Below are 25,430 nucleotides of genomic sequence, written 5' to 3'. Positions count from 1 at the left end.
TATCCTAAAGAGTCCTGGTCATTCTTTAAAACTAAACTCAAAACCATCTTCCTTGGGAAGCCTTCTTTTAACAAGGACTGGGTTAGCTGCTGCTCCACTGTGTTCCCACGACACCTTCACTTTCAAGAACATGGCAATTTTTTGTTTTCAGGTCTGTCTTATTCACTAGCATATGACATTTTTAAAAGAAGGGACTGTATCTTATTCATTTTTGTATGTTCATATTGAAAAAATGACTGGAGAAATGAAAGAATGGATGAATGGGTAAATGGTGGTTGGATGGATGAGTGAATGCTTGGGTAGATGGGCTGGTGGATAGATAGATGGTGATTAGATGTACAGATAAATGAACAGTTGGATGGATGAATGGTTGAATGGATACATGGATGGATTCAATGAAGTGGCAAAAACTTCTATTTATATCTTACACCCACGTACATCTAGAAAGGTCTTTAGTGGTTCCACAAAGACAAGGGCCTATTTCTTAGTGCTTCTCAGTTCAGGCTGAAAAGCAGTATGACTTTGCAACTCAGCAGCCATTTGGGTTTTTTTTACCTTTATGCTCCCCATTGTTGCATCAGGAAAGCTGAGAAGGAGTTTTGATCTTAGCGGGAGAGGGGATACCTAGGAAGGCCTTATCCTGTCATTGCCCTGGCCCACATCTCATTTGCTGACTTCCTCAGTTCTGTCCTCATACGAATCCCATTCAGTCCTGTTCTCCATTCAGTAATCATGGATTTACTTCCAGCTTGAACTATGGCAGGAGATCTCCACCTCTGGGCCCAGAGTAACAGAACAGCAGATGGCATGAGTGCACCATGGCCAGTAGCCACTGTCTGCATCCGGCACTTACCTGTTTATCAGGAGAATAGCACGTCTCATTCTGTTCATTTTCCTGTTCAGGGGCTGCTTTCATAGCAGCCACATGGGAAGTGTACCTTATGCAGCTTGGAGCCTTCATCACCTTTTCAAGGAAGACTTTCCAGGCCTGGCTGTTCACTCAGTAAATAGGAGTAAATCCTGGAGTTACCTGGAAATACAGTATCTAGCTCCTTCTGATATTGAGAACCAGCAGGTGACCTGCCCGAGCTCAAGTGGAAAGGCCCCAAGACTTTTGGCAGCAGAGCCCCGCCCATCTGCCCCAGAATCCTCATTCAGGGTTTATGAAGCAGCGGGCAGCGCACAATTGGCTAAATTTGGTTGTATTTTTATTTTTGTCCAGCCACAAACACCGGCAAAAAACTGAAAATGATTCCTTCCCTTCCAGGAGCCTTGGAGCCAAGCTGGTTTTATTTTTAGCTTCAACTCTGGTTTAGGGTTTTCAGCAAACCGAACACCCTACTCACTGCAGACAGCAGCAAGCTGGGTTTTAGGATTGTTGCCTGGACTGTAGTGTTGGTTCTCTGAATGTAACTCTTACAAAACTTTGTACAGCTGTGACAATAGAGGGTGGTTCCAGACAGACTCACATAGAGACTCAGTTCTTGCCTTGGGGACCTCCAAGAGAGTTCCTTTCCAGGGAAGACAATGTACACAGGGTGGTTCGTTGCCTGGGATGGGTTGGAGGAAGTGGCAACTCTGGATGAAAAGAAACAGAAAAATTAAGAAAGGGAAAGGGAGAGGGAGCTGTTATTTATTGAAAGGCTTCGAGTAACATGGTGGTTCAGAACTAGAGCTCTGGAGTCTGACCGACTGCGTGCAAATCCTGCCACTACCACTTCCTGACACTGTGGCTTTGGGGATGGCTTGACCTCCCCAGGCTTCAGGTTCATTCTGTATGAGACAGGATTAATAATGACACCTACCATGAGCACCGCTGCAGTTGAGATCCTGCCTGTGTAGCACGTGGCATGGCGTTTGACATGCATGTAGAACTGAATCAGCACCATTGTCATCACTGTTGCCATGCTCTTATTGCAGTGCTGAACACTTGTGTAGACACTGTGTCATTTAAGACTCACTGTAACCCATTTTGCAGATCCAAAACTGAGGTCCAAAGGGCTAGATAGCTTGCCTCAGATCCCACAGCAAGAGCACAATATAGCCAGACCTGTGTCCAGCCCCAGTGAATCCCAAAGACATCACATCAAGCCTTCTCCAGTTCCAATGGCTTCCACCTGTTATCACTGAGTACATGGGAACTACTCAAAACATAAAAATAGATGTTGCCTCATCCTCCACTTCCCGGAGTCCCCCACTTTTTATTCTACTTTAGTGATGGGAACACACAAAAAGCAGATACTGGCAGTGGTCAAAGAGCACCATGCAAAATCAGAGACAGTGGAACGGCGGTTGCCAGGGGCTGGGAGGAGAGATGGGGAGGTGTTGTTCAACAGGGACAGGATTTCAGTTTTGCAAGATGAAAAAGTTCTGGAGATTAGTTGCTCAATGATGTGAATATACTCAACACTACTGAACTAACTACACTTTTAGTGTACAGGTTTTATATTGCTAAGAAGATAAATCTCATGATATGTGATTTTGCTGCAATTTAAAAAAAATAAAAAAGCACTGGGGTAAGAGTCAGGCTGCCCTCAGCTGGGCACAGTGGCTCACTCCTGTAATTCCAGCACTTTGGGAGGCTGAGGTGGGCGGATCACTTGAGGTCAGAAGTTTGAGAATAGCCAGGCCAACATGGTGAAAACCATCTCTACTAAAAAATACAAAAATTAGCCAGACATGGTGGTGAGTGCCTGTAACCTCAGCTACTCGGGAAGCAGAGGTAGGGGAATCACTTGAACCTGGGAGGTGGAGGTTGCAGCGAGCCGAGATTGCACCATTGCCCTCCAGCCTGGGCAACAGAGCGAGACACCATCTCAAACAAAACAAAACAAGAGTCAGGCTGCCCCAGAGGTGGCCACGGAATTAGAGCTTATCTTATCCAACTTTCCAGCCTTTCCTTCTTGCCTCCTCCTCATCAGGAGTCTTGTGGATGGCATCCTTGCCCAATGCTTACCCACTCGCTGCATGGCTGTCAGGCTGAGTAGCACCCTCTTGACAGTGGGGCTTATTATATGAAGTCTTCAATGCTTCTCTCTCACATGCTTTGTCCTGCTTGATCTCCTTCTAGTCGCTCATCCCTCTAAAGTTGTTGTCCATAGACCTAGAAAGAAAGGGGGGAAATGGGAGCAAAATCCCAAATAGGAAAGCATGTCTGCTTGGTGGCAGGGGAAGGGGGCCAGGGCTTTGGGGCCAGGAGCTAGGGAGAAGCTCACCTTTTCTATTCCTTAGTTTGCTTTAGCTCTCAGATGGGGATCATATAGTTATATCATGTAATAGGACATACTCAGTTCACTCTAACTAGAAAAATTCATCCAGGCTATGAACTGCTCTTTGGCTCTGAAAGATTCTGGGGACTGTGGGGTGTATGCTTTAATCACGGTTTGGGTGGCTTCCCATTTCCCTTGCTATGCTGTGTCAACTCACTAGGGCAGAGGGGCATGGGGCTAGCATGCAACAGGGCCTCTCTCTTGGCCTAATGCTCCGAAGAAAGCACCCTTCATGGAGATCATAATGGTGGCTCTGTGTCACTTGAAAACTCAGGTAGCCTTTCTGTGGGTGTTTAGTATTGACCATGCTTAAGAGAGACTGGCTCTGTTGGCCAACATCCAATGTGAGCCATCCCTACTGGGCTGATTTTTGCCACAAGCCACACCTCATGCCCAGACCTTGGTCCCTGACCCAGGGCCTACTTCTCCATGAGTCCCAGTGGGGATGGTGATAAGGGTCTACAATACTGTTAGGGGCCCATGAAAATGTTTTAATTTCTTCTAATATTGGAAGACAAAAATGAACTTTTGGGTAGAAATGTTATGTAATAGTATATTTGCATTTATACCAACATAGTTATAAAATGTAATATTAAAAAAAATTTTGATGGAGAAAGCAGCCCACAAAGGCAAAATTGCCAAGGACCCACAAAACTCACAATGGAACCCTACTCTGGTCCACACAGCCAAGCTGGCCGGGATTCCATTTTGTTCCTCAATCCAAGGTGATCTGCCATGCCCTCTTCTCTGTTCCTAAAGCAACTACTGTGTGCTCCCACCATCACTGTTTAGGATCCTGAATATTTCCTCTGATCTTTCATTTAAGGTTCCTTTTTCTTCTTCTTCTTCTTTTTTTCTTCTTTTTTGAGACAGAGTCTCACTCAGTCGCCAGGCTGGAGTGCAGTGGCACGATCTCAGCTCAGTGCAACCTCTGCCTCCTGGTTTCAAGCAATTCTCCTGCCTCAGCCTCCCAAGTAGCTGGGACTACAGGCATGCACCACCACGCCCAGCTAATTTTTTGTATTTGTATTAGAAACGGGGTTTCACCATGTTGCCCAAGATGGTCTTGATCTCTTGACCTCGTGATCTGCCCACCTTGGTCTCTCAAAGTACTGGGATTACAGGCGTGAGCCACCATACCTGGCCCATTTTTGTTTTTAGGGGTGTATTTCACATGCCAGTTTCATCACTCAGTAATAGCTACACAGAGCTCATGGTGAGAAAAGTTCAAAAGTCTTGTCTGGGGTCCATGGGAAGGAATATTGTGATCCATTAGTGATGTCTCTCCAAGACTCTGATGGAGGTGTGGCAGCACAGCGCATGTGCTGTGTTTTTACTTTTGACTGACCTTTGCTCTGCATTCCCAACCTGACTCTAAGCCCTGCCAACACAGAATATACCTTACATGTGTTGAGCAGCCCATACAGAAAGATGTAGAGAGTCTCTTAATGCCTATTGATTGATTGACTGGTTGATTAAAGTGGTATCTGAATACATTTGATCTGGTTTAATGTCCCTTTGACATCCTTTCATTCTCTTTCCTCTTTAGGCGCCTGAACAAGAATAAGCTCCAAGTCCTTCCAGAATTGCTTTTCCAGAGCACGCCGAAGCTCACCAGACTGTGAGTAGAGTTGCCTTGTGTTCTCGACCTTGTGCCTTGCCTGGCTGTGGTGATGTGGAGGATGTGGTTTGTGGAGCACCGTGCCATGTGGAGCTTGGCAGTTAGGCCCTGACGTAGAGACTTGGAGCAGGGCTTTGACATGATGTCCACCCCCAACAAACACTTCCAGGCCTGACTTCTTGCTCCCTCAGTCATCGGCGGCTTGCGTGACCAGTGAGGACTCGTGATGTGTGGTAGTCCATCATTGCCTTGCAAGGAGGGAGGAGATGCTTCCATTTATTGTGGTTCTGAACCTACTTCAGGGAAATTGGGGTTTGAGATAGGTTTATTCTCACAAGACTGCCAGTGGTCTCAGAAGGCAACGGTTTGGACTGAACACGGCAACCTCATCACCTTGCTGGTTGGAGCAGCTCCTGCCTTTTTCCCACTTCCTAGCGCTGCCAGTCTAGGAACCCTGGGTCTGGGGGTTTATGATTTTGTGGGAAAAGGAAGAAACGCATTGAATTTTGCTTTATCCTTTTCAGAGGTGCAGGGTAAAATGAGGAGAGGGAAGAGGTGGAGATACTTCTGTTTATTCAGTGGGAGAATTTGGAAGCCCAGGAGCTGGAGTTGCAGGTGAGGGTGGAGACTGTGATTCATGGATTGTAGATGTCAGGCAAGTGCTAATTAAATTATTGACAGTGAACCCGAAATCATGCTGGCAGTGACTCAGTTCGTGGGGTGTACTGGATCGCCGAAGGCTCACCTTTCTCAATGAAGCGACACAGTCCTGGATGGCTTTGCAGTCAGGTACCAAGATTTACAGCCTGGCTGGAAAGGCTTTAACATTGCAGGGAGGCTCCAACGCTGTGGCCACCATTCTCATTCCCAGTGGTTGCATTTAATGCCTACTTGTGCAGCCAAACACTGCATATAGGCTCTGGGATAAATTGGGAAACATGAAACACATGTCAGTGTGTGCACTTACGAATGAGTTCTGAATTAGGAATATATATTTATATATGTCTATACACACACACACACACACACAGAGAGAGACTATATACATAAATTTATTTTAAAAGGGCACTTTGCTGGAACAAGAACAGGCAAGGGTTGGCTGGTATTCCAGTCATGCAGTGGTCTTGCTTGCATTCTCTAGGACACACCTGCACTTTGTCAGGTCTCCTCTTGCTGTGTGCCCCATTTCTCTGGCTCAGTCACCCTAGCTGACTTTGCTAAACGTAGGAAAGGCTATATACCCTCCTTTTTACTCTTCCAGTCTGGGTCTGCCTGGATGGGAATGGGGGCAGAGGAAATGCTGTTCAGCAGCCCAGGGGTCCAGAAGAGCTGGACAAGCTATGCCAAGTGGGCATACCAGTAACCACCCTGGTTTGTAACGTCCCCTGCCTTTCATAGCCTTAGATGCTCATGTAATCACCATCTCTCCACCCAGTACTGCATTGCACCTTCCAATGCTGTTAACTAAGTACTACAGCAGAGTATATACTATTCATCTGAGACACGAGCATCAGTTTAAAGGCAAAGGGAAGGTACTTATGAGGCTGGAATGCTGGATGACTTTATGTAGGTGGGGCCTGAGCATCCCAGCTGCTGTAGGATGTCAGGTGGGCTGGTTCTTGCTCACAGAAACCTTCTCATGGCTATCAGGTGATGGCCATTTTTTGCAGAGTTGGTCTTGATCCAGGCAAAGTAGGAATTTCAAGTGTTGATAACAGGTCTCTGACGTTCTGGGAGCCAGGCACGTGGGCATGGGGAACCTATGAGTTATGTCCTCTGCCATGTCCTGAGAGAGCTTGAGAGAGTCACTTTTCCTTCGGTATCTAAATATCTTCATCAGTAAAGGGAGATACCCTCTCCTCCCTTTTACCTACCTTGTAGAGGAACTGTAAGTATCCAATGAGATCATGGTGTACATGTGATTGTAAAGTGCTGTATAAGTGTAAGCACCAAGACAACGATTATTACTCCGACAATTCCTGTCTTTACAACCTCAGTTTCTGATCTCCTTTCTCTGGGTGGCAGGAAGAGACTAGGAGTTGTGATAAGCATTGAGGTAAATTACCCTGAGCTTTTGCTTCAAGTCAGAGAGCTGCAGCTGGGAAGGCAGGGATGATATTTGACTCATTTTGGTATCCATCTCTTGCTGGGTCCATGTCTGGGCATAGCTTGGCACACATAGGCACTCCGTCAGTGATGGTTGAATGGGTAGATGAATAAATGAATGATATAGTCCTAAAGATATAAACAGTGCCCTTGGCGAGCTTTGATTCTTTTATCCATTATTCATTCATTTATTCATTCACTCACGCGTTCAGTAAGGTTTTCCCTGGGTGTCTGTTCCAGCATGGCCTCTGTTCTGGGTGTTGAGCTGTAGACATGAAGGATGCCCAGTTCTCTATGTGCCCTATTATGACATACTTTGAATGGCTGCCAAAAAGCTGAGAGCTAAATATATATATATTTTTTATTGAAGCAGCTATATTAAGCCACGTTTGGGCGATAATCAGCAATCCCTTTTTCTCTCTGGGCTTGATCTTTGATTTTTTTAATGGCCCTCTTGTGTCACTGTCTTATTTTGTCAGCCACTCCAGAGCCTTTTTGGAAGTAAGCAGGGTACAAATTAGAAATCAATAACTGTGCAATCCTGAGTGTGTATACATATGCCACTGGCTCTGTTTTAAAAGAGCACTGCATCTCAATAGACACAGTGAGGCATATTTCATGCTAAATGCGGATTCTGTGTGGCTGGCTACGCCAGAGTATGCCATGTGAGATAAACAATTCTTGATACTACTTTTTTTATTAGTCTTATAGGCAAAACTACTTAATATTTCATGTTTATCTGAAGAATATCTCTTGGAAAGTCTGTAGTCATGTAATAAAAACAGGCTTTGAATAGTAATGAAAAGGGAAATAATGTTTATTAGAACCTATGCTGTGACTATAACACCACTCACTAGCAAGTGACAGAAGTTAGTTTAGCGACTAAAGTTAGTTTAGCCCAAAGAGGCAATATATTGATTCACATAACTGAGAAGAGCAGTGGCAGTTATGAATGGCTTCAGGAACAGCTGGATCCAGGGGCTTGGTGATGTCATTAAGTCTTCATCTTGCTCCTTCACTCCCTCGGAACCGTGGACTTGTTTGTGAGCTAATGCAAAAGACTCAAAATGCACTAATTCAGAGATCCTGGTGAAGAGGGCCTTGGTCAATGTTCCTGTCGGAAAGAACTGAGGGTAGACACTGATTACTTAGCTTGGTCATATATGCCCATGTCCCAGCCAATCAATATTGCTAATGAGATGGTATCCTCTGATTATCAAGCTGTGTTCATCCCACTTGCTTAGAGAATGGGTTCCCCATAGTAAAGAGTAATTTTGTTATCAGAAGACAGAAGAGGGGATGTGAAATGCAAAAACAACAGATGTCTGCTAGTGTATTGAGCATCCACTGTATGCAGTTCCCTGCGCTTTGAGTACTTTGGATCCTTACAATAGCACTTTCAGATAGATAATAGCGCTAGCAAAAACGTTGAGTGCCAGGTGCTGTTCTGAGCACTTCATGTCTATTAACTCATCCAATTCTCCTAACAACTCTGTGGGATAGATACTATGGTTAGTACTGTTCTATAGATGTGAAACAAGGGCGGAAAGGTTAAAGAATTTGAACAAGATCATACAACTACTTAGTGGCAGAACCAGGATTCACATTTGGTTCACATTTGGGTAAACCTGACTCCAGAGTCTGCATTTGTCTCTACTGGGAGTTCCCTGCCTAAGCCTCAATCAGTGCTCTTATTTTATAGAGGAGGAAATTAAAGCTCAAAGATTAGATTACTGCATATATATATATCCCGTCTATCTAAGAAGCAGTACTGTACTGGGCACTTTGCCTCAATGCTCAGACTTAACCATCACAACAATCATGTGAAGAGAATCATTAAATCTATTTCTAAAGCTTAGGGGGATCTAACTTACCTGTAGTTGTATAACTAGGATGCAATGGAACTGGGACTCAGTACACATCTGTGTCTCTGCCAAGTCCTTATGTTTTCTGCCATACCACACTGCCATGCTAATTACCATGCGCAGCTAAAGTTATGCTCAGAAGGATTGGTGATGGACTTGTCATATATCCAAGGGTTTCCCTTAGGACTTTGCTGGCTACCCTCCGTGCACCCATCCTCAGAGCCAGTGCCATCCGACTCATGTGTGTATTAGTGGGGTATCTGTCCTCTTATTCTGTGTTGAAACACACAGAACATGAGCCATAGAATCCCAGATCTTGGAAGTTCCCTGGACTTATATTGCTGTGGTCTGCAAAATGCCCAGTGAGGTCTCTACGATGCTTGGGTCACTCAATAAATATTTGCCCCCTGCCGTCCTGACGTAGATCATGGTCAAGTGTGGAGGCTGGGCTTCTGTTCTTTCTAGGCTCCTGCAGCACCTGACCCAGAGCAGAGGACAGGAGGGAGGTAGTCAAGTGAAAGGGTTAAGGGGCTGCCCACTGTGTGTCCTGAAACCTTTGGCAAGTTACTTAACCTCTCGTCTCAGGTTCTTATCAGTAACATAGACAATGGTAGAACTGACCTCTCCATGTTGTTGTGAGGATAAATGGGAATTATCTGGGGGAAAATAATTGGCATTGAACAAAGCACGTAGTAAATGCTCCATGGAAGGTGGTCACGGCTGACCTTGGCTGGCCAGCTCATCAGAGTAGTGCATATGCTGGGGCTTTGGGCTCTGTGGTATAAACTTTGCAGCACCTAGGGAAGGAGTCCAGTCTCCAAATTAGAGGAGGGTTGGATGAACACTGCACTTGGAGTGGGAAGACCTGGATCGTCATGCTGGCTCTTCTACCTGTAAGCTGTGTGGCCCTGGGCATGTTACTTGGCCTCTCTGAGCTTCATCTAGAGAGGACAGGATGGAGCATGATCTTGCATGGCCTATGGGCTATTAATTTCTCCCTTTGCCATCCCCTTCCAGGTTTTTCTTTAACCTACTCATGGGAGAGACAGTGAAGGATTTCTGGTTATTTAAAGGCTGAATGGTTAATATTGCCAGAAATTCTTTAGAAGGAGCAGAAGGCAAGATGCAGACAGTGATTAAAATCCTCTGCGTGGCTGGGCACAGTGGCTCATGCCTGTTATCTCAGCAGTTTGGGAGGCCAAGGCAGTCGGATTGCCTGAGCTCAGGAGTTCAAGACCAGCCTGGGCAACATGGTGAAACCCCGCCTCTACCAAAAATACAAAAATATAGCTAGGCATGATGGCCTGCACCTGTGGTCCCAGCTACATGGGAGGCTGAGGTGCGGGGATCGCTTGAGTCCTGGAGACGCAGGTTGCAGTGAGCTGAGATCACACCACTGCACTCCAGCTTGGGCGACAGAGTGAGACCCCATCTCAAACAAACAAAATACACCCTCTGTGTTTTACCAGATTAGAGAGCTTGCGGCGGAAGGGGGTGGGTGGGTGGTGAGGGATACATGGGTTCACAACTTTTTTTTTTTTTTTTTTTTTAAGAATTTATCGTTGCAGCTGGGAGCGGTGGTTGATGCCTGTAATCCCAACACTTTGGGAAGCCAAGGCGGGCCAATCACTTGAAGCCAGGAGTTTGAGACCAGGCTGGCCATTGTGGTGAAACCCTGTCTCTACTAAAAATACAAAAATTAGCTGGGCATGGTGGTGCACACCTGTCATCCCAGCTATTCCAGAGGCTAAGGCACAAAAATCACTTGATCCCAGGAGGTGGAGGTTGCAATTAGCCGAGATTGTGCCACTGCACTCCAGCTTGGATGGCAGAGCGAGACTCTATCTCAAAGAAAAGAAAAGAAAAAAAGTTTATGTTTGCCCTATAAGGATGAGCAGACCAAGGGCCTCCTTTTGGCCCACCTGTTCCAGATTCAGGTTCAAATAGTGTGTTCCATATTTGGTAATGGTTTAAAACTTATAGCTGCTGCAGGCTGCGGTGGCTCACACCTGTAATCCCAGCACTTTGGGAGGCCAAGGTGGGCAGATCACAAGGTCAAGAGATAGAGACCATCCTGGCCGACATGGTGAAACCCTGTCTCTACTAAAAACACAAAAATTAGTAGGGTGTGGTGGTGTGTGCATGTAGTCCCAGCTACTCAGAGGCTGAGGCAGGAGAATCGCTTGAATCCGGGAGGCAGAGGTTGAAGTAAGCCGAGATCATGCCACTGCACTCCAGCCTGGTGACAAAGTAAGACTCCATCTCAAAAAAAAAAAAAAAAAAAAAACCTATAGCTGCTTAAGCAGTTGTACTCGCAGCCAGATGGAGGACTTACTTATTCTCCATTCAGTTATACGAGGTATTTGACAGCTTAAAAAAAAAAAAATGCCACTGAGGCTACACCTGCTGTCATTCACTTGGGCAGTGGAGTTGCAAGTGACTTGGAGAGTTAATCCCCAGGCACCCGAAAACTATATGCAGTGTGGCCAACCAACTTAGCCCCAAGTCACTGGCACTGTTATCATGGTGGAGCAGATTCCCCACCAAAAAGTTCAAGGCTGCTAGACTCCAGCTTCCAGGGAACTTGCTTCCCAGGACTGAGTCCCCCTCTGAACTCTCATCTCGGCTAGTCCACGCCACCTCTTCATATTCACCATTTTCTGCTTTTATCACAGTTGTCACATATACATGCTCCAAGCCCACACAAATTGGGAGCTGCATTCAGAACCATGATCTCATGTTTCTTTGAGGCAGTCCAATATTAGAGCAAGGATCAGAAACTTGGAAACCAGACAGACCTGGGTTTGAATCCCACCTTCTGGTGACCCTGGGCAAGTGACCTCACCTTTTTCAGTCTTGTGTTGGTTAGCTACACAATAGGAATGCTAATCATAGTTCCTATAATAGCTTGCTCAGCTACCATCACAAAATACCACACACTGAGTGGCTTAAACTACAGAAATGTATTTTCTCACAGTTCTGGAGGACAGAAGTCCAAGATCAAGATACTGGCTGGATTGGTTCCTCCTGGTGCCTCTCTCCTTGGCTTGCAGATAGCCACCTTCCCTGCTGCCTCCTCACGTGGTCGTGCCTCTGTGGTAGCATACCATAGCATTCTTACGAGGACACCAGTTATGTTGTATTAGGGCTCCACCCTAATGGCCTCATTTTAACTTAATCACCACTTTAACAACCTGATCTCCAATATGGTTATGTTCTGAAGTATTGGGATTAGGGTTTCAACATAAGCATTTCGGGGAGGGGGGTCAAGAACATTTCAGCCTTGATCAGTTCCCAAATGTGTGTGGTGTATTTACTAGGGGCCAAGTGCTCTGCAAAGTGCTTCACCTATATTCTGTCACTTCCTCTCAGATTTCAGAGGTAGATACAATATTACCCCATTTTAGAGATACAGAAACAGAGGCCTAGAGAATTAGACAGCTTGCTCAAGGTCACAGAGCCAGTAACTGGCTGAGCCAAAGCTGAAACTCAAGCTTGCCTGACTCCAGAGCCCACATTCCTAGCCATGATTCCTATACTGTACTTTTGAGAAGTTAGTAACTAAAGTGCCAGGCGCCTAGTTAGGAATTCAGTAAATGCTAGCTCCTTTATCTCTATGAAGCCCTAAAAGAGCTCAGAGTTGTTGAATGTCTGGAGACCTGTACCTCTAGGTAGTGCTTTCTGCTACTCACAGAGCCCTTTGCAGCCACCTTAGTCTTCCAATTCGGCACTAAACTTTAAAACATAACTACATGCAATATGTGTCCCTATAAAACTCTGCACTGATGTGAAACAGTGCTATAAAAGTGAAAAACCAGTGGAGAAAACAAAAACCATACTACCCAATTTTCCAGTGGAGTTGTTATCTGATGTGGTGAAATGATAATAGCACAACAGAAAAACCAATCCATCAGGCTGGTGTGGGGCTTCTGAGACTGCCCACCTGCCTGAAGCTGGATGCAGAGACCTGCTCCCTTGTATGCTGGCACAGATTTCAGAGGCCAGGGGACGGCAAGACCAGCCTCACCATCTCATACATGGGGTCACGTTTTTCAGGGACACAACCACCCAAAGCTCATGGAAAATGTCCCTGCAAACTGAGTCCCCATTTCCTGATTTTTCTCCCTGTTCCCCCAAACGCTGAACACCGCAGTGAGGCCAGCCTTGTGTTTGTTTTATGGCACATGTCATCAATTCCAGGGTTTGTCATGCTTTTGAAGACAGGCTTTGCTTTAATCTGTGTGTGGACAGAGAATGGATTATGGTGGGTGCTGTGTCATTCTCTCTGTAGTACCTGAAGCCAGAGCCAGGGATGAAGGCCTGGGAGGTGTCGTCGCTCTCCTCCGATAGGATGTGTCCAGCTGAGCATAGAAGCCTGTGGACTTGCCACAGAGTTGATAGCAAGGCCAACATTTAAATTGCCCTGTAGATTCTTGCATTACAGAATTTTTGAGCTAGGAATAGCAATCTAGACCAGTGCTTCTCAAACTTTAGTACATATCTGAACACCTAAGGATCTTGTTAAAATGTGGCTTCTGATAGTGTAAGTCGGGAACGCGACCTAAGAATCTGCATTTCTAATATATTCCGAAGTGATCGTGCTGGCCTAGCACCACAGCAGAGCAAGGACCTAGGCTATGGTTGGTTTTCAAACTTAGCATATAGAAACAAATATCTTGAAAGGATGGTTAAAATGCTGTATCCCAGGCCACACACCTGGGAGGTCTGGTTCATTAGATTTGGAATGGACCGGGGCGTTTGACTTTGTAAATAGGCACCCTAGGTGATTTTGTTGTGTGTCGCTTAGGGGCATAGTTTAAGAAACATCGATCTCATATAGCCCCTGTTATTTTCTATATTTTGAAGGAAGGAACCAAACATCTTTTGAGCACCTAATGTGTGCTAGGTACCTTATGTTGATGCCAACTCCTTCAGTCCTCCCAAGAATCCTGCACGAAAGGTGTTTTTATGCTTGCTACACTGATAAGGAAACCGGGCTTGAGTTTCACTGACTCACCAGAAATGAACCCAGGTCTCTCTGACTTTCTCACCCTCTTACTCCTGTCAGTTTTCTGCCTACCTTATGATGTGCTTTCTATGCAGAAACACATCTTGAATGAGAGATAACAATCATAAATTTATGAAGCTTTCATGGTTCAGTATTTTGAACTTATATGCTCATATGAGTATATATAAGCACATGCTCGTATTTGAGATCTAGGATATTAATACTTGAAACATTGAAAGAAAAAGATTTATAGACCTAAATACATGCTAGCAAGTAGACCTTTCTAAATTCCCTACGATTTATCAAAGGTAGTGTTGGGTTTTACATTTTTAGTCTCTTCAGCCCTGTGGGCCAGCAGAAGAGTTTTCTGAAGTGATCAGGCAATACTTGTACTGAGAAGTACATTCTGCCAGCTTGGAAATTGTTTTTAAATTTTTTTTAAGAAGGAAAGAAAACCAAGCTGTGACTTTACAATGCTTTGGAATTACAGAATATGCTTGTAATTTTTACAATTCTGCACAGACTTCTTTGCCACATCTGGTTGATATTACTGGCAGGGATATATGGGGGAATAAACCATGGGCTGGAATGTGAAACATCCCACAAAATGAGTTTCTTATAGGTTGCTGCATAAAACATTTTGAATCTCCTTCTCTTTGGAAGGGTGGCTTAAGTGATTTCATGGATTTAGTATTTTCTTTGGTTTGAAGGTAAGGGCTTTTGCTGGTTTACTTGGTGGGCCTTCCAAGATGGTTTTCTGAAGATATTTGTGTTATCCTAGAGTCATGCCATGGACCAGAGTGAGAAAAGACATCCTTTAAGGAAATCAGACCAACCTTTTTGAACAGCACTGGACCATTAGAGATAATGGTGAAATCTGGGACCAACTGAATCACTCACTGCAAGATAGGAGGAATGTAGGGAGAAAGGGTTGTATGTGTAAGGGCTTCAGAAAAACCTCCTACATCTTGGCCCTGCTGGTACATTGAACAGCTGATGGCAAGACAAGCTCACCTCCTCGCACATACAGCTGAAAGCCTTCATACATCAGTGTACTCTCTTTACCACATATGAAAATAGTGAGTGAGAAAAATGGAAAAATAAAACAAACACCCAGCTGATACTTGGGACTCAGTCAATTCTCTGTTGTTAACATTCCTGCCCCATTTCTAGGAAGAGAAGTGTGTGTCCAGGGACAACTAAAGCATTGTTGAACGCCTACTGTGTGTGTGTCACTCCAATGTGCTGGTGGTTGGGATGCCGAATATAGAACCCAGAAATGTCTAACCTGAGCCCAGAGGGTGTAAGTGTGGGCTTCTTGCCACCTGGCTCTTTCTCAGACTTCCTTGGCTGGGACCCACCTGCAGAGTTGAAACTGTGACAGCTGAGCCCTTTCTGCACAAAATCAGTGCTGCTCTCAGCACCCTGTGACCTGTGGTGGGGTTGGCCAGCCTAGGCAGGGTTTTGTGGCATCACCAAGGGTACTCAAATAGTCACCTCTTTGTTAAGAACGAGAACTAGAAGCCAGCCTTCACCCATACCATTCTTCATTCTCTTTATCTGGAGTTAGAAACTATCCATGGAATTAAACATTAGGGAAAAACTGCACTGTATATAGAAAAATAACAACCTTTTTTTTTTTTTTTTTTTTTTTTTTTTGAGACGGAGTCTCGCTCTGTCACCCAGGCTGGAGTGCAGTGGCGCAATCTCGGCTCACTGCAAGCTCCGCCTCCCGGGTTCACGCCATTCTCCTGCCTCAGCCTCTCCGAGTAGCTGGGACTACAGGCACCCGCCACCACACCCGGCTAATTTTTTGTATTTTTCGTAGAGACGGGGTTTCACCATGGTCTCGATCTCCTGACCTCGTGATCCACCCGCCTCGGCCTCCCAAAGTGCTGGGATTACAAGCGTGAGCCACCATGCCCTGCTGAAAAATAACAACCTTTTAAGGTGAGCAGAACCCAAACACACATTCTTCAGTTGTCTGAAAGATGCAAATGTACCCACATCAATAATCTTGAAATATTTGTTCCTGAACCACATTCAGCATCAACAGAAACATTTCTAAAGAGCCTAATTAGCTCTCATTTTCAACCAACATTTGGGAATCCCTCCAGGGGACAAATCGTATTTTAATTTGATGCCCCAAATTCTAGCATAATTTCAAATCACCAGAAACATCTGTAACTTTGTCTTTCTTCTGGCTTTCCTATGGACTCAGTATCTTGGATTTGAACATTAAATTCCATTTGTAAGGTTTGCAGTTCATTTACAAAGTCCTGGAGGTTGAGGCCTGTAATGAAAGTGTTGATACAATATTAACAACAGCAAAGCTATGATAACACAGCACTGTCCAAACCAAATAGAAATGGAGACGTTTAAATCAATTTCACACTCCTTGCCTAAATTTGGTGTGCTGGACCTGAGTTTTTGATTCATGGTTTAGAATAATATTCTAATGTTTTATTCATGATTTTCCTTTTTTCCCATCATTTCTTTTCTAATTCTCCTCACCCTACTTATGGTGATGAAGCCTGCTTAGAAGTGTGGCCCCCCACCCCTTGATTAGCACTGCCTGTTGCATAGCCAAAAACTCTCCTCACAGTTGGCCAAGTGGAATATCCTGCTGTTGACCTGATGGTTTGGCCTCTCGTTGGCATGTCTGGGGCTCTGGACTTGAATTTTTAGTCAATGAGTCAGCTTTTGATTGAAATATATGTTGAATCATGCCAACATTTCTCCAGATAAAGGGAACATCTTGACTTTTGGAGGTTAAAATGCTCTAAAGAAGAAAACTGGATTTTCAAGAGAGTACAAGGATAACCTAGGACTAATCTCCTCTATCTCAGTCTCATTCAATTTGGGATTCGTGAAGCTGTATTGTGGATCAACATGCTCAGATAAATCTAACTTCAATAATTTTTTTTTTTTTTGAGATGAAGTCTTGCTCTGTCACCAGGCTGGAGTGCAGTGGCATGATCTTGGCTCACTGCAACCTCCACCTCCCGGGTTCAAGCGATTGTCCTGCCTCAGCCTCCCGAGTAGCTGGGACTACAGGCGCGTGCCACCACACCCAGCTGATTTTTTATATTTTTAGTAGATACAGGGTTTCACCATGTTGGCCAGGGATGGTCTCAATCTCTTGACCTCGTGATCCTCCCACCTCAGCCTCCCAAAGTGTTGGGATTACAGGTGTGAGCCACCACACCCGGCCAACTTTAATAATTTTTTAAAGACGAAAACCAGTGGTAGCAATCTAGAGAGAAATGAAAAATCATCAGTTTTATTGATATCATTGCTCTAATAGTCTTCTTCCTGTATCTGTCTCCCACTCTGACTCCTTTTGTTAAAAGCACAGGCATATACACCTAACATACCACGCACACACACATAAAACCTTCTCTCTATAGGAGAATCCCAGACAGATAACTGAAGATCCTTTTTGGGCTGCTGAATCAACTCACAGTTATAATTTCACTTTAGTGCAAGACATTGACTGTTAAATTAGCTCAAATTATTGGGCAATGCTATGGTGAGATATTAGGGATTAGAAAGGCAACTGCAGTGATTGCTGGGGGAAGCTCTTTGACTTCTTGGCTCATAATTGGTGTTTTTGGTCCATAGAGATGATAGTGGCAGATCTGTGTCAGAGACAGTAAATTATTACTGTAAATGTTTTCTGGCCTCCAGGGAGAGCTCTCTTTTCCCTGGAAGAGATGTGCATGGGTCAGGCTTCCAACTGAGACCTTCAGGGACTTTCATTTCATGTTAGAACTCAGAACAGACCATTGTCAACCACCAGTTCTCAAGGGCATAGTCATTGAACAACATTATCTTAGGAAATAATTGTTAGGGGTTCCATTGCTAATGGTATTCTCTGCAGATCCTTTTCCCTTATGTGTGACACTTCCTTTATTTAAATGAGAGTGAAGGATGGGAGATCATTAGGTCTAATGGGGCTGGAAAAAGAAGCAGCAGGGAAAGACAGAGTTGCTCAAGGAATATTCTGTTCTCCAGTTCCTCCCTGAGTAGAGAGAGCTGTTGATGTGAGTGATGTGCATATTGGGTAGAACTTGCCATCTCTGTCTTCACCATGCATTACCAATGTGTTCACCACCTTTTGTCTCTATTGCCAACACTGTGGACCAGCAGTCCTTCTGGCTGGATTTCAAGGGCCTCAGTAATCTTCCTGCTGCGTCTCCTATTCTCTGTTGTTCATTGTCAATCTAACAGCCGCCATTAGTGTTTTAAGGGAAATCAGATCTCCTCTTTCCCCCAGTTAAAAGTTCCAGTGACTTTACATAGTCCTGAGAAGAAATCCTAAGCTCCCGCACTACATCATCTGGCCCCTGGTACTTGTCCTAGTGCCATCTCACACCACTCTCCCCACATCCACCACACTGAAGCATCATGAGCCTTCTTCCTGCTGCTCCAATAATTCTCTTCTTGGCTTTGCTGTTCCTTCTGCCTGGAATATGCTGACCTCAAATGTCAGTGTGGCCAGATCCTTCCTGAAATTAAAGTCCTGGCTTAGCCATCACTTCCTCAGAGAACCCTCTCATGACGACCCTGTCTGCAGTCATGGTCCCCTTCCTCATTGGTCACTGTCTACAAGATGATCCTTTTCTATTTTCTTCATCGCACTTATCACTACCTGAAATTCCTTTTGCTCATTTATTTGTTTACTTGTTTGTGTTTGGCTCTTTCATCCCCCCCGTAGATTGTAAGCTTCTTGAATGCAGGGATTTTATCTGTTCTGTTGACTCTACGGTCAATCACCTACCACTGCATCTAGCACATGGTAGGTACTGGCTACACACTCTGGAAATTAGCAAATGAGAGAAGGAACCTGGTCTCTCCAAAGTCTGCTATTCCCTCTCACTATATGGTCAAAGGTGCCTTTTGTTCCAAACCAGACCTCTCTCCTCATTGCCCTGCAAAAGCCCCGAATGACTAGTTAACAGCATGTGTGCGCACACACACACACACACATATGCTCATGCACACTCACACAAGCACACACAAATGAGAATAAAACTAACTCAGTGCAGGAAGATTTCATACTCCAACAGAGGGTCTCCCACCAAAGAGAAAGAAACAGCCTATGCTAGAATCCTCTTCAAGCAGATGTGAGCCAGTGCTTGAGACTGAGAGCTGGGGAGGGGAATGTTGTTTTTGATGCTGTTTCAGAGATCTGGGAATAATATTCTGTAATACAGTGAAATGGAAAGATAAGCTATGTTGGCTTCATCTCCAGGCCTCATTGATTTTTTAACTTCTAATAGACATTGAAAGGGATTGTCTAGGTATTGGAAGCCTCAACTTAGTGAAGGCTTTACAAAAATAACCTGTGGAGACTCAAACAAAAACCAAGCCTTGGTCTGGGAAAAAGAAAAAAAGAAAAAGGAATAGGTTTCACTAATTTATTGAACATTGACCTAAACTTCCAAATTATTTTTTTTTCTTAATCTGAGATCTAAACCAGAGGTTGTTTGAAAGACCTCTGGTGAATTAGTCCAGACCTGAAATGAACCATATCTTCTAAAATAATTGAACCAGAACCACACTGGTGCAACAAAATATTAATGTTTTCCAAACTAACTCTGAGACTCTGGCTTGGTGTTGTATAAAGCTGTACCACCAACCTACTGTTTGTTCTTCTCCTACATCCTGCCCCCGCACCTCTACCTGTCACTTCTCCTTTCTGCAAACCTACCATCATTCAATCATGGGCCCGTCACCCACGTTGCACTGAGGAATGTAAGCTCTCGAGACTCTCTTTATTTGCTCAAGAGCAATAAAGTCAATGAGAGAGGCTGCTGTTAGGAACAACCTGACTTCATCACTGTCTTTAATCCATGTCATAAGAAATAGAAGAGGTATCTTGTGAGTGAGGATATATTCATTAAATGAATCGGGTGGGGGAAGGATTATAGAATGGAAAGAAAGGAAGACAACCTGAAGAATGGAAGAAGGGGAGGAAGAAAGAAAGGATAACAGCAACAATAAAATTAAACAGGGAATGGGGTGCTAAAGATAGAGATATGGTAATAGAAAGGAACGAAAGAAAATAAGAATCGTGTGTGTATGGCGGGGTGCAGTATATCTCAGGTTTGTTTTAGTCTTTTTCTGGCTCCTCCCAAGGCAGCTGGAAGAATCTCTGATCACACATGTGACTCTCCATTCTGTGCCAAGCTCTGTGTAAGTTCTTGTCTCTACAGCAACTGCTCAGTGGGTAAGAAGCCACCTTCAGAGAATGCCAGAGCTGAATGGCACCTTCTGGAACTTCTATAGCAATGCCCTCATTTTACAATTGGAGAAACTGAGGCATAGAGCAGTAGGGGACTCACAAACCTCAGCACTCAGATTTCTGGTTTGTTGCTGAGGGCACAGCCCAAAGATACCTGCTTACTTTAGCCATGATTTTTTATTAAGCGACAGGAGAATCACAGAAGACAGAATCTTAGCTTATAAGAAGTAAAGGATTGATGCTTCCCTGGGTTGGGCCAGCTGGGATAGCAGTTACTTTTTTAAGAAAAGGATGTTGATAATACTGGTGATAGATTTGCTGCAGAAACTAAGGATTAGCAATTCTCACCTGTAGAAAAATTGTGAGTGGTTCTACCAAAGCACTAGGACTGCCTCCACGTGGTTGCTGTCATTATGTACTTTTTTTCTCAAAGAAGGGAGCTGAAAGGACAACCTCATATGAGAGTGATTCCAAGGAAAGAACCAACAGAATAGGCAATCAAAAGGAAAAATTGGAAGAGTGGCAGTGCCATCCAAAGGAAGGGAAGAGAAAAGAAGTCTCGTTGAGGTAGGGGTGACAGAGACTGCTTCCCAGAGCTCACAGCAGTTCCAGGGAAGACAATCCATTAGGAGTCCAGCCTCCACCCTCTAGGCATTTCAGAAGTTAAAAAGCTAAAGTCAGCTTTGAATCAGCATCATTTTCTTTTCCATCCCAGATAGTTACTTCTCCTTTATAAGGAGCCTTTGTATTTAAGAAAAGACCCCAGCCTGGTACTTACAATCCCACAGCCACTGAGGACCTGACCAGGCTTTCCTGGTGGGCAGGGTCAGTGCACCCTGCTTACCTACTATATATAACTCATTTATCTGCAACTAATTAGCCAGACTCCAATGAGAAGTCCCAAATTGCTATGCTAATGATGGTAGCCCTCCCCTCCCAAGAAGTGCTGATTTCCCCGCTCAGCATGAGGGACTTCAATAATATCTCTTTCCAGTGATATAATTTGATTCCTCCATGGGATGCTTGCTGCCTTGGTCCTAGTTCACCTAGCACTAAATCTCTCCTTAGATACTCTCATTACTTAATCTTTTCAGGCCCCAGATCAGCCCAGGCTTCTTATTTATTTATCTGGGGCCCTGTTTACTTCCCTGTTGTAAATTACTTCTGGCTCCTGGCCGTCTGATTGCTGCAGTGATAGACTAATAGCTCAGAGCTACTGCATTTGCCTTGTGTGATGAGGCAAATAATATGCTTAACTTATGGGAGAGAAATGCACCCTCCATTTATTTCAGTGGGGGAAAATATTACTCAGGGGAAAGGGCCAAATCATTTACCTAATGGCTGCTGGTGGAAGTCGATGTAATTACTGACAGAATTATGTGAAACAAATTGTCATGCCCATAAATCTAAACCTCCAGTTCTCAAAGGCAGAGGGGGGATTTCAATGGCTTGCATGGGTTCTGCCTCTGGAGCCCTCGAGGTGGATTTCTAAGAGGGAGCTGGCAGAAAGAGGGAGCTGGCAGAAAGAGGGAGGTTGGCAGAAAGAGGGAGGTTGGCAGAAAGAGGGAGGTTGGCAGAAAGAGGGAGGTTGGTCCTCTAGTTTGTTTGACCAGGGGCGTGTTCTTCACCAGCTCCAAACCTAAGGCTGGGCAGACTACAGCCTGTGAGCCAGTCCAGCCCACTGCCACCTGCTATTATAAATAAAGTTTTATTGGAACACTGCCACACCTATTCATTTACGTGTGATATATGGCCCCTTCTGTGCTACAGGGCAAAGTTACATAGTTGTGGCTGAGACTATACTGGCCCTTTACAGAAAAATGCTACTGATCTCTGATCCTTATTCTACCAGAAGAAAAAATGTCAAATATTTTATATGGAAATGGAGGGGTTAATTTAGGTCACTCCTTTTAACTTCTTTCAAACAATTCAATGCCATAGTAAGGAAATTCGAAGGATCTAGGATGGTTATCACTTACTCTGTATTGCTTCCGCCTCTATTCATTGCATCTTCTCTCCACAGTCTGGTGGCTAGTAAGTATTAGAAACCCATTTGACGGAAGAGAAAATCGAGACTCTGAAAGGTGTTTTAGGCAAGCTCATTCAGTGAAGAAATCGCAGACCTGGCATTCATACCTTGCCTGTCAGACTTTAAATTCTACCTTCTTTCAGGTAAACCTCACTGTTTCCTGAGAAAAAGAAGGAAGAAGGCATTGGCTTTCTTGGGGAGGACTTATTCAGGCCTTCCCTCTCTCTGCAAAAGAGCTGCTAAGAGGAGACATGTGAGCAGCGAAGGCAGAGGCACAGAAAGCAAGAGGAGGAGTGGGGGACTTGGTTTCCTTCAATCTGCACTCACTGTGGGCCTGGTGGTGGAGCAGGCCCAGAAGTACTTTAGCTGTTAAGAAACATTACAAATGTTTATCAAACAACAACAGAAAAGCCAAAGAGAAGAAGCCCTTGCCGATAAAGAGCTTACTTCATGGACTTTGTTGCCTGAGCAGTGCTGACTGCTGGAGAGAGAGCAAGGTCCATATGGCTTCCTTATGGGGTACGTGGAAGTCACCAGCCTTGCTGCAGCCAACGTGCAGACATAGTCATGGCTATCACACCCTGCGGAAGCAGGTCTCTAGGCTTTGGGGTAGCCTGGGGCCAGATTCTGTTGCCCTGAACTTCAGAAATGGGTGAAGGAAACGTGGTGTGTAGGAAAGGCCTGCAGATATTATTACCAGCTTGTCTGTGGAAGCCACAGACATCTCAGGGTGAAAACACAGACCAAAAGTACCTCTTGCAAAATAGTCATTGGGCTGTGAACGTAGGAAGACGAGAAGATGTAGTGGAAATAATAGTCAATAACACAACCACGTAGCAGCAACTATCATTTGTTGAATGCTTACAAAGCACCAGGGGCTCTAAATGCCATCATCTTCAGAATCTCATTTAATCTTCATAATTATCCTGGGAAATGGGTATTACCGTTTCATTTTATTATGGAGGAAATGGGGCTCAGAGATGATAAATAATTTGCTCGGGTTAAAATTTAGATGGTGGCGCTGATAACCCAATCTGCCTAACCCATTAACTGTTCTGTGTACTAGGAGTGGGAAGAGGGGAAACCACAGATATGAAGCCAGACTACCATATCCCACCTCCACCACATAGGTACATAATTCTGTTTTTCTGAGCCTCAGTATTCACTTAGTAAATGGATATAGCAACAGCCAGAGTTGTAGAGACAGTCAAGGATAATGGTGTATTGTAAGCGTCAATCTATTTTGTGACTCATATTAAGAGCTCATCTGTCCCTTCTTCATTTTGTTCCTTCTTCCCATGACTAAGACACAGACCCAAGCTTTCCATCACTGCCGTCATTGTTCATTGTCTATGGTATTCCTCTGAGCTCGGCAGGAAGTGGGATCCACAGACCCACCTTCTGCCTTTGAAGCATTTGCCATCTAAAATTAACATACATTTATGGAACACACAGTCAGGAGCCAAGAACAGCCAAACAGTTGTGAAAAGAGCAAAGGGTATTTTCATCATATGCATGTCAAAGGGAGTTGCATTTTAGAGGAAGATTTTTTAATCATTCGTCTTTGTTGAGCTTCAGCTCCATGGGATAAAGAGCAGAGAAAGATCTGGAAATATGCAGGTGGGACAGGTGAGGACACACTGTCTCTTTTTTTTTCTTTTGATCACACTGGGAAAGCTCTTGGCTCAGATAGCTCCTCTCCTGGATTTTTCATAGATTGTGACGTACTCATAGATGAGTTGGCCTTCAGTAGAACTTAAAATGAAAGAAAACTAGCGGTGTTTTATACTGTACTATGTGCTGGGCAGGTTCTTTCTCCAGCATCCTCAATTTATCTTCCCAACCCTATGAGGGAGGGTTATTAGTGGTATCCCATTTGACGTCAAGGGAAAGAGTTTAAAGAACTTATGATCTAAGAGTTAAGAGATGGAGACAAAACCAGAACAAGAGTCTTTCCAACTTGGAAGCTGATCATACATATCAGATGCTCTGTCTTCACTCTGAGAAGAAGAGATGGCTCTCTTCACTTCCTCTACCTTTCTAATGTCACCCCAGCTGCTGGAAAGAAACTCTAGGAATTATTGCAGGGGCTATGTGTGGTTTCATGGGGTCTGACTACTTCCACCCTAGAGGAACTGGTTTTTTTAGGACTCTCAGGATTATCACTGACAGAAATTAAAGAAATGCAGGATAAGGGAAAATGAACCAACAAGCAACAACAATGGCACCGCAGAGCCTTGAGGTAGGATGGCCTGAAAGACCCCAGGCTCAGAGCCCACTAGATCTTGTCTCCATCCAAATCTCACCTCTGCATCTTGCAGCTTCTTTCAGGTGTGCCCTTGTGATGGAGCCCTGGCAGACTGGCACCATATCCTTACTGGTTTGTAGCCAGAGAAGAGTCTTCTGTACTGTTTGTACTAGAAAACCCTCAGGGAAGGACTCCTGTTGGGCCTGGCTTGAGCCACATGCCTTTCCCTAGACCCATCACTGTGGATGGGGCCTGGGGTCTTGGATGAGCTGAGTGTGCATCATATGTCCACCTTTGGTGACTAAAGAAAGGGAGATGGATTCTAGGCATACAGAGACTGGAGCAAACACACCTCAGCCAGCAGGAGCTCTGAGCAGGATGCACGCAAAAGATGACAGTCAGCCTTCTATCCAGAATACCAGGCTTCTTCAAGCCCAAAGTCAGGCCTAGAGTGCCATGCAATTTAATTCCCTTGTCCTCTGAAAATAGGGAAAACACATCTGCAGCTATTCTCAGGAACGACCTAAGGGAGCTACAGAGGGACATTTAATACAAGGGGCATTTAATACAGCTACAGAGGGGCATTTAATACAAGACTGCTGTGGTAACTGCCCAGATTAGAACATTTGAATTCCTAAGACTGGGAAAATAATGTGAGGAAAGAATGCGCACTCAGGAAGGGTGTGCCCTTGTTTTCAGAGCTAGGAGACAGCATCCTTGAAGCTTGGCAGAACTATAGGACAATCGAGGGACTCGATGGAATTCTAGATTTCACCTCTTCCTTCCCCTCCAGCTTTCACTCCTTACGTACTCCTTTCAGTCCTAGCCTTTTGCAGTTCAGTCACCATGTTTTCTCTTCTCTGCATCTTTATGCCTTCTTACTCATACCTGTAACCATCCTCTCACTTTCTGCTATCCAAGTGAATCTCATTCTTTTTTGTTTTTGAGATGGCGTTTCGCTCTTGTTTCCCATGCTGGAGTGCAAAGATGCGATCTCGGCTCACTGCAACCTCCGCCTCCCGGGTTCAAGCGAT

General features: G+C 44.6%; 1 protein-coding gene across 2 annotated transcripts in view; it reads left to right on the top strand.

The window, feature by feature from the left end:
- SLIT3 (slit guidance ligand 3) overlaps positions 1-25,430 on the top strand; it is a 652,947-nt gene that overhangs the window by 103,641 nt on the left and 523,876 nt on the right. For both annotated transcript variants that reach the window (XM_032158593.2, XM_032158594.2), the window contains exon 4: positions 4,819-4,890. In XM_032158593.2, the coding sequence (XP_032014484.1) occupies positions 4,819-4,890 (72 nt within the window). The remainder of the gene's footprint in view (positions 1-4,818; positions 4,891-25,430) is intronic.

Source organism: Hylobates moloch, unplaced genomic scaffold (genome assembly GCF_009828535.3).
Source record: "Hylobates moloch isolate HMO894 unplaced genomic scaffold, HMol_V3 SCAFFOLD_6, whole genome shotgun sequence".
Taxonomy (NCBI): Eukaryota; Metazoa; Chordata; class Mammalia; order Primates; family Hylobatidae; genus Hylobates; species Hylobates moloch.
This window is presented reverse-complemented; position numbering and strand designations above follow the sequence as displayed.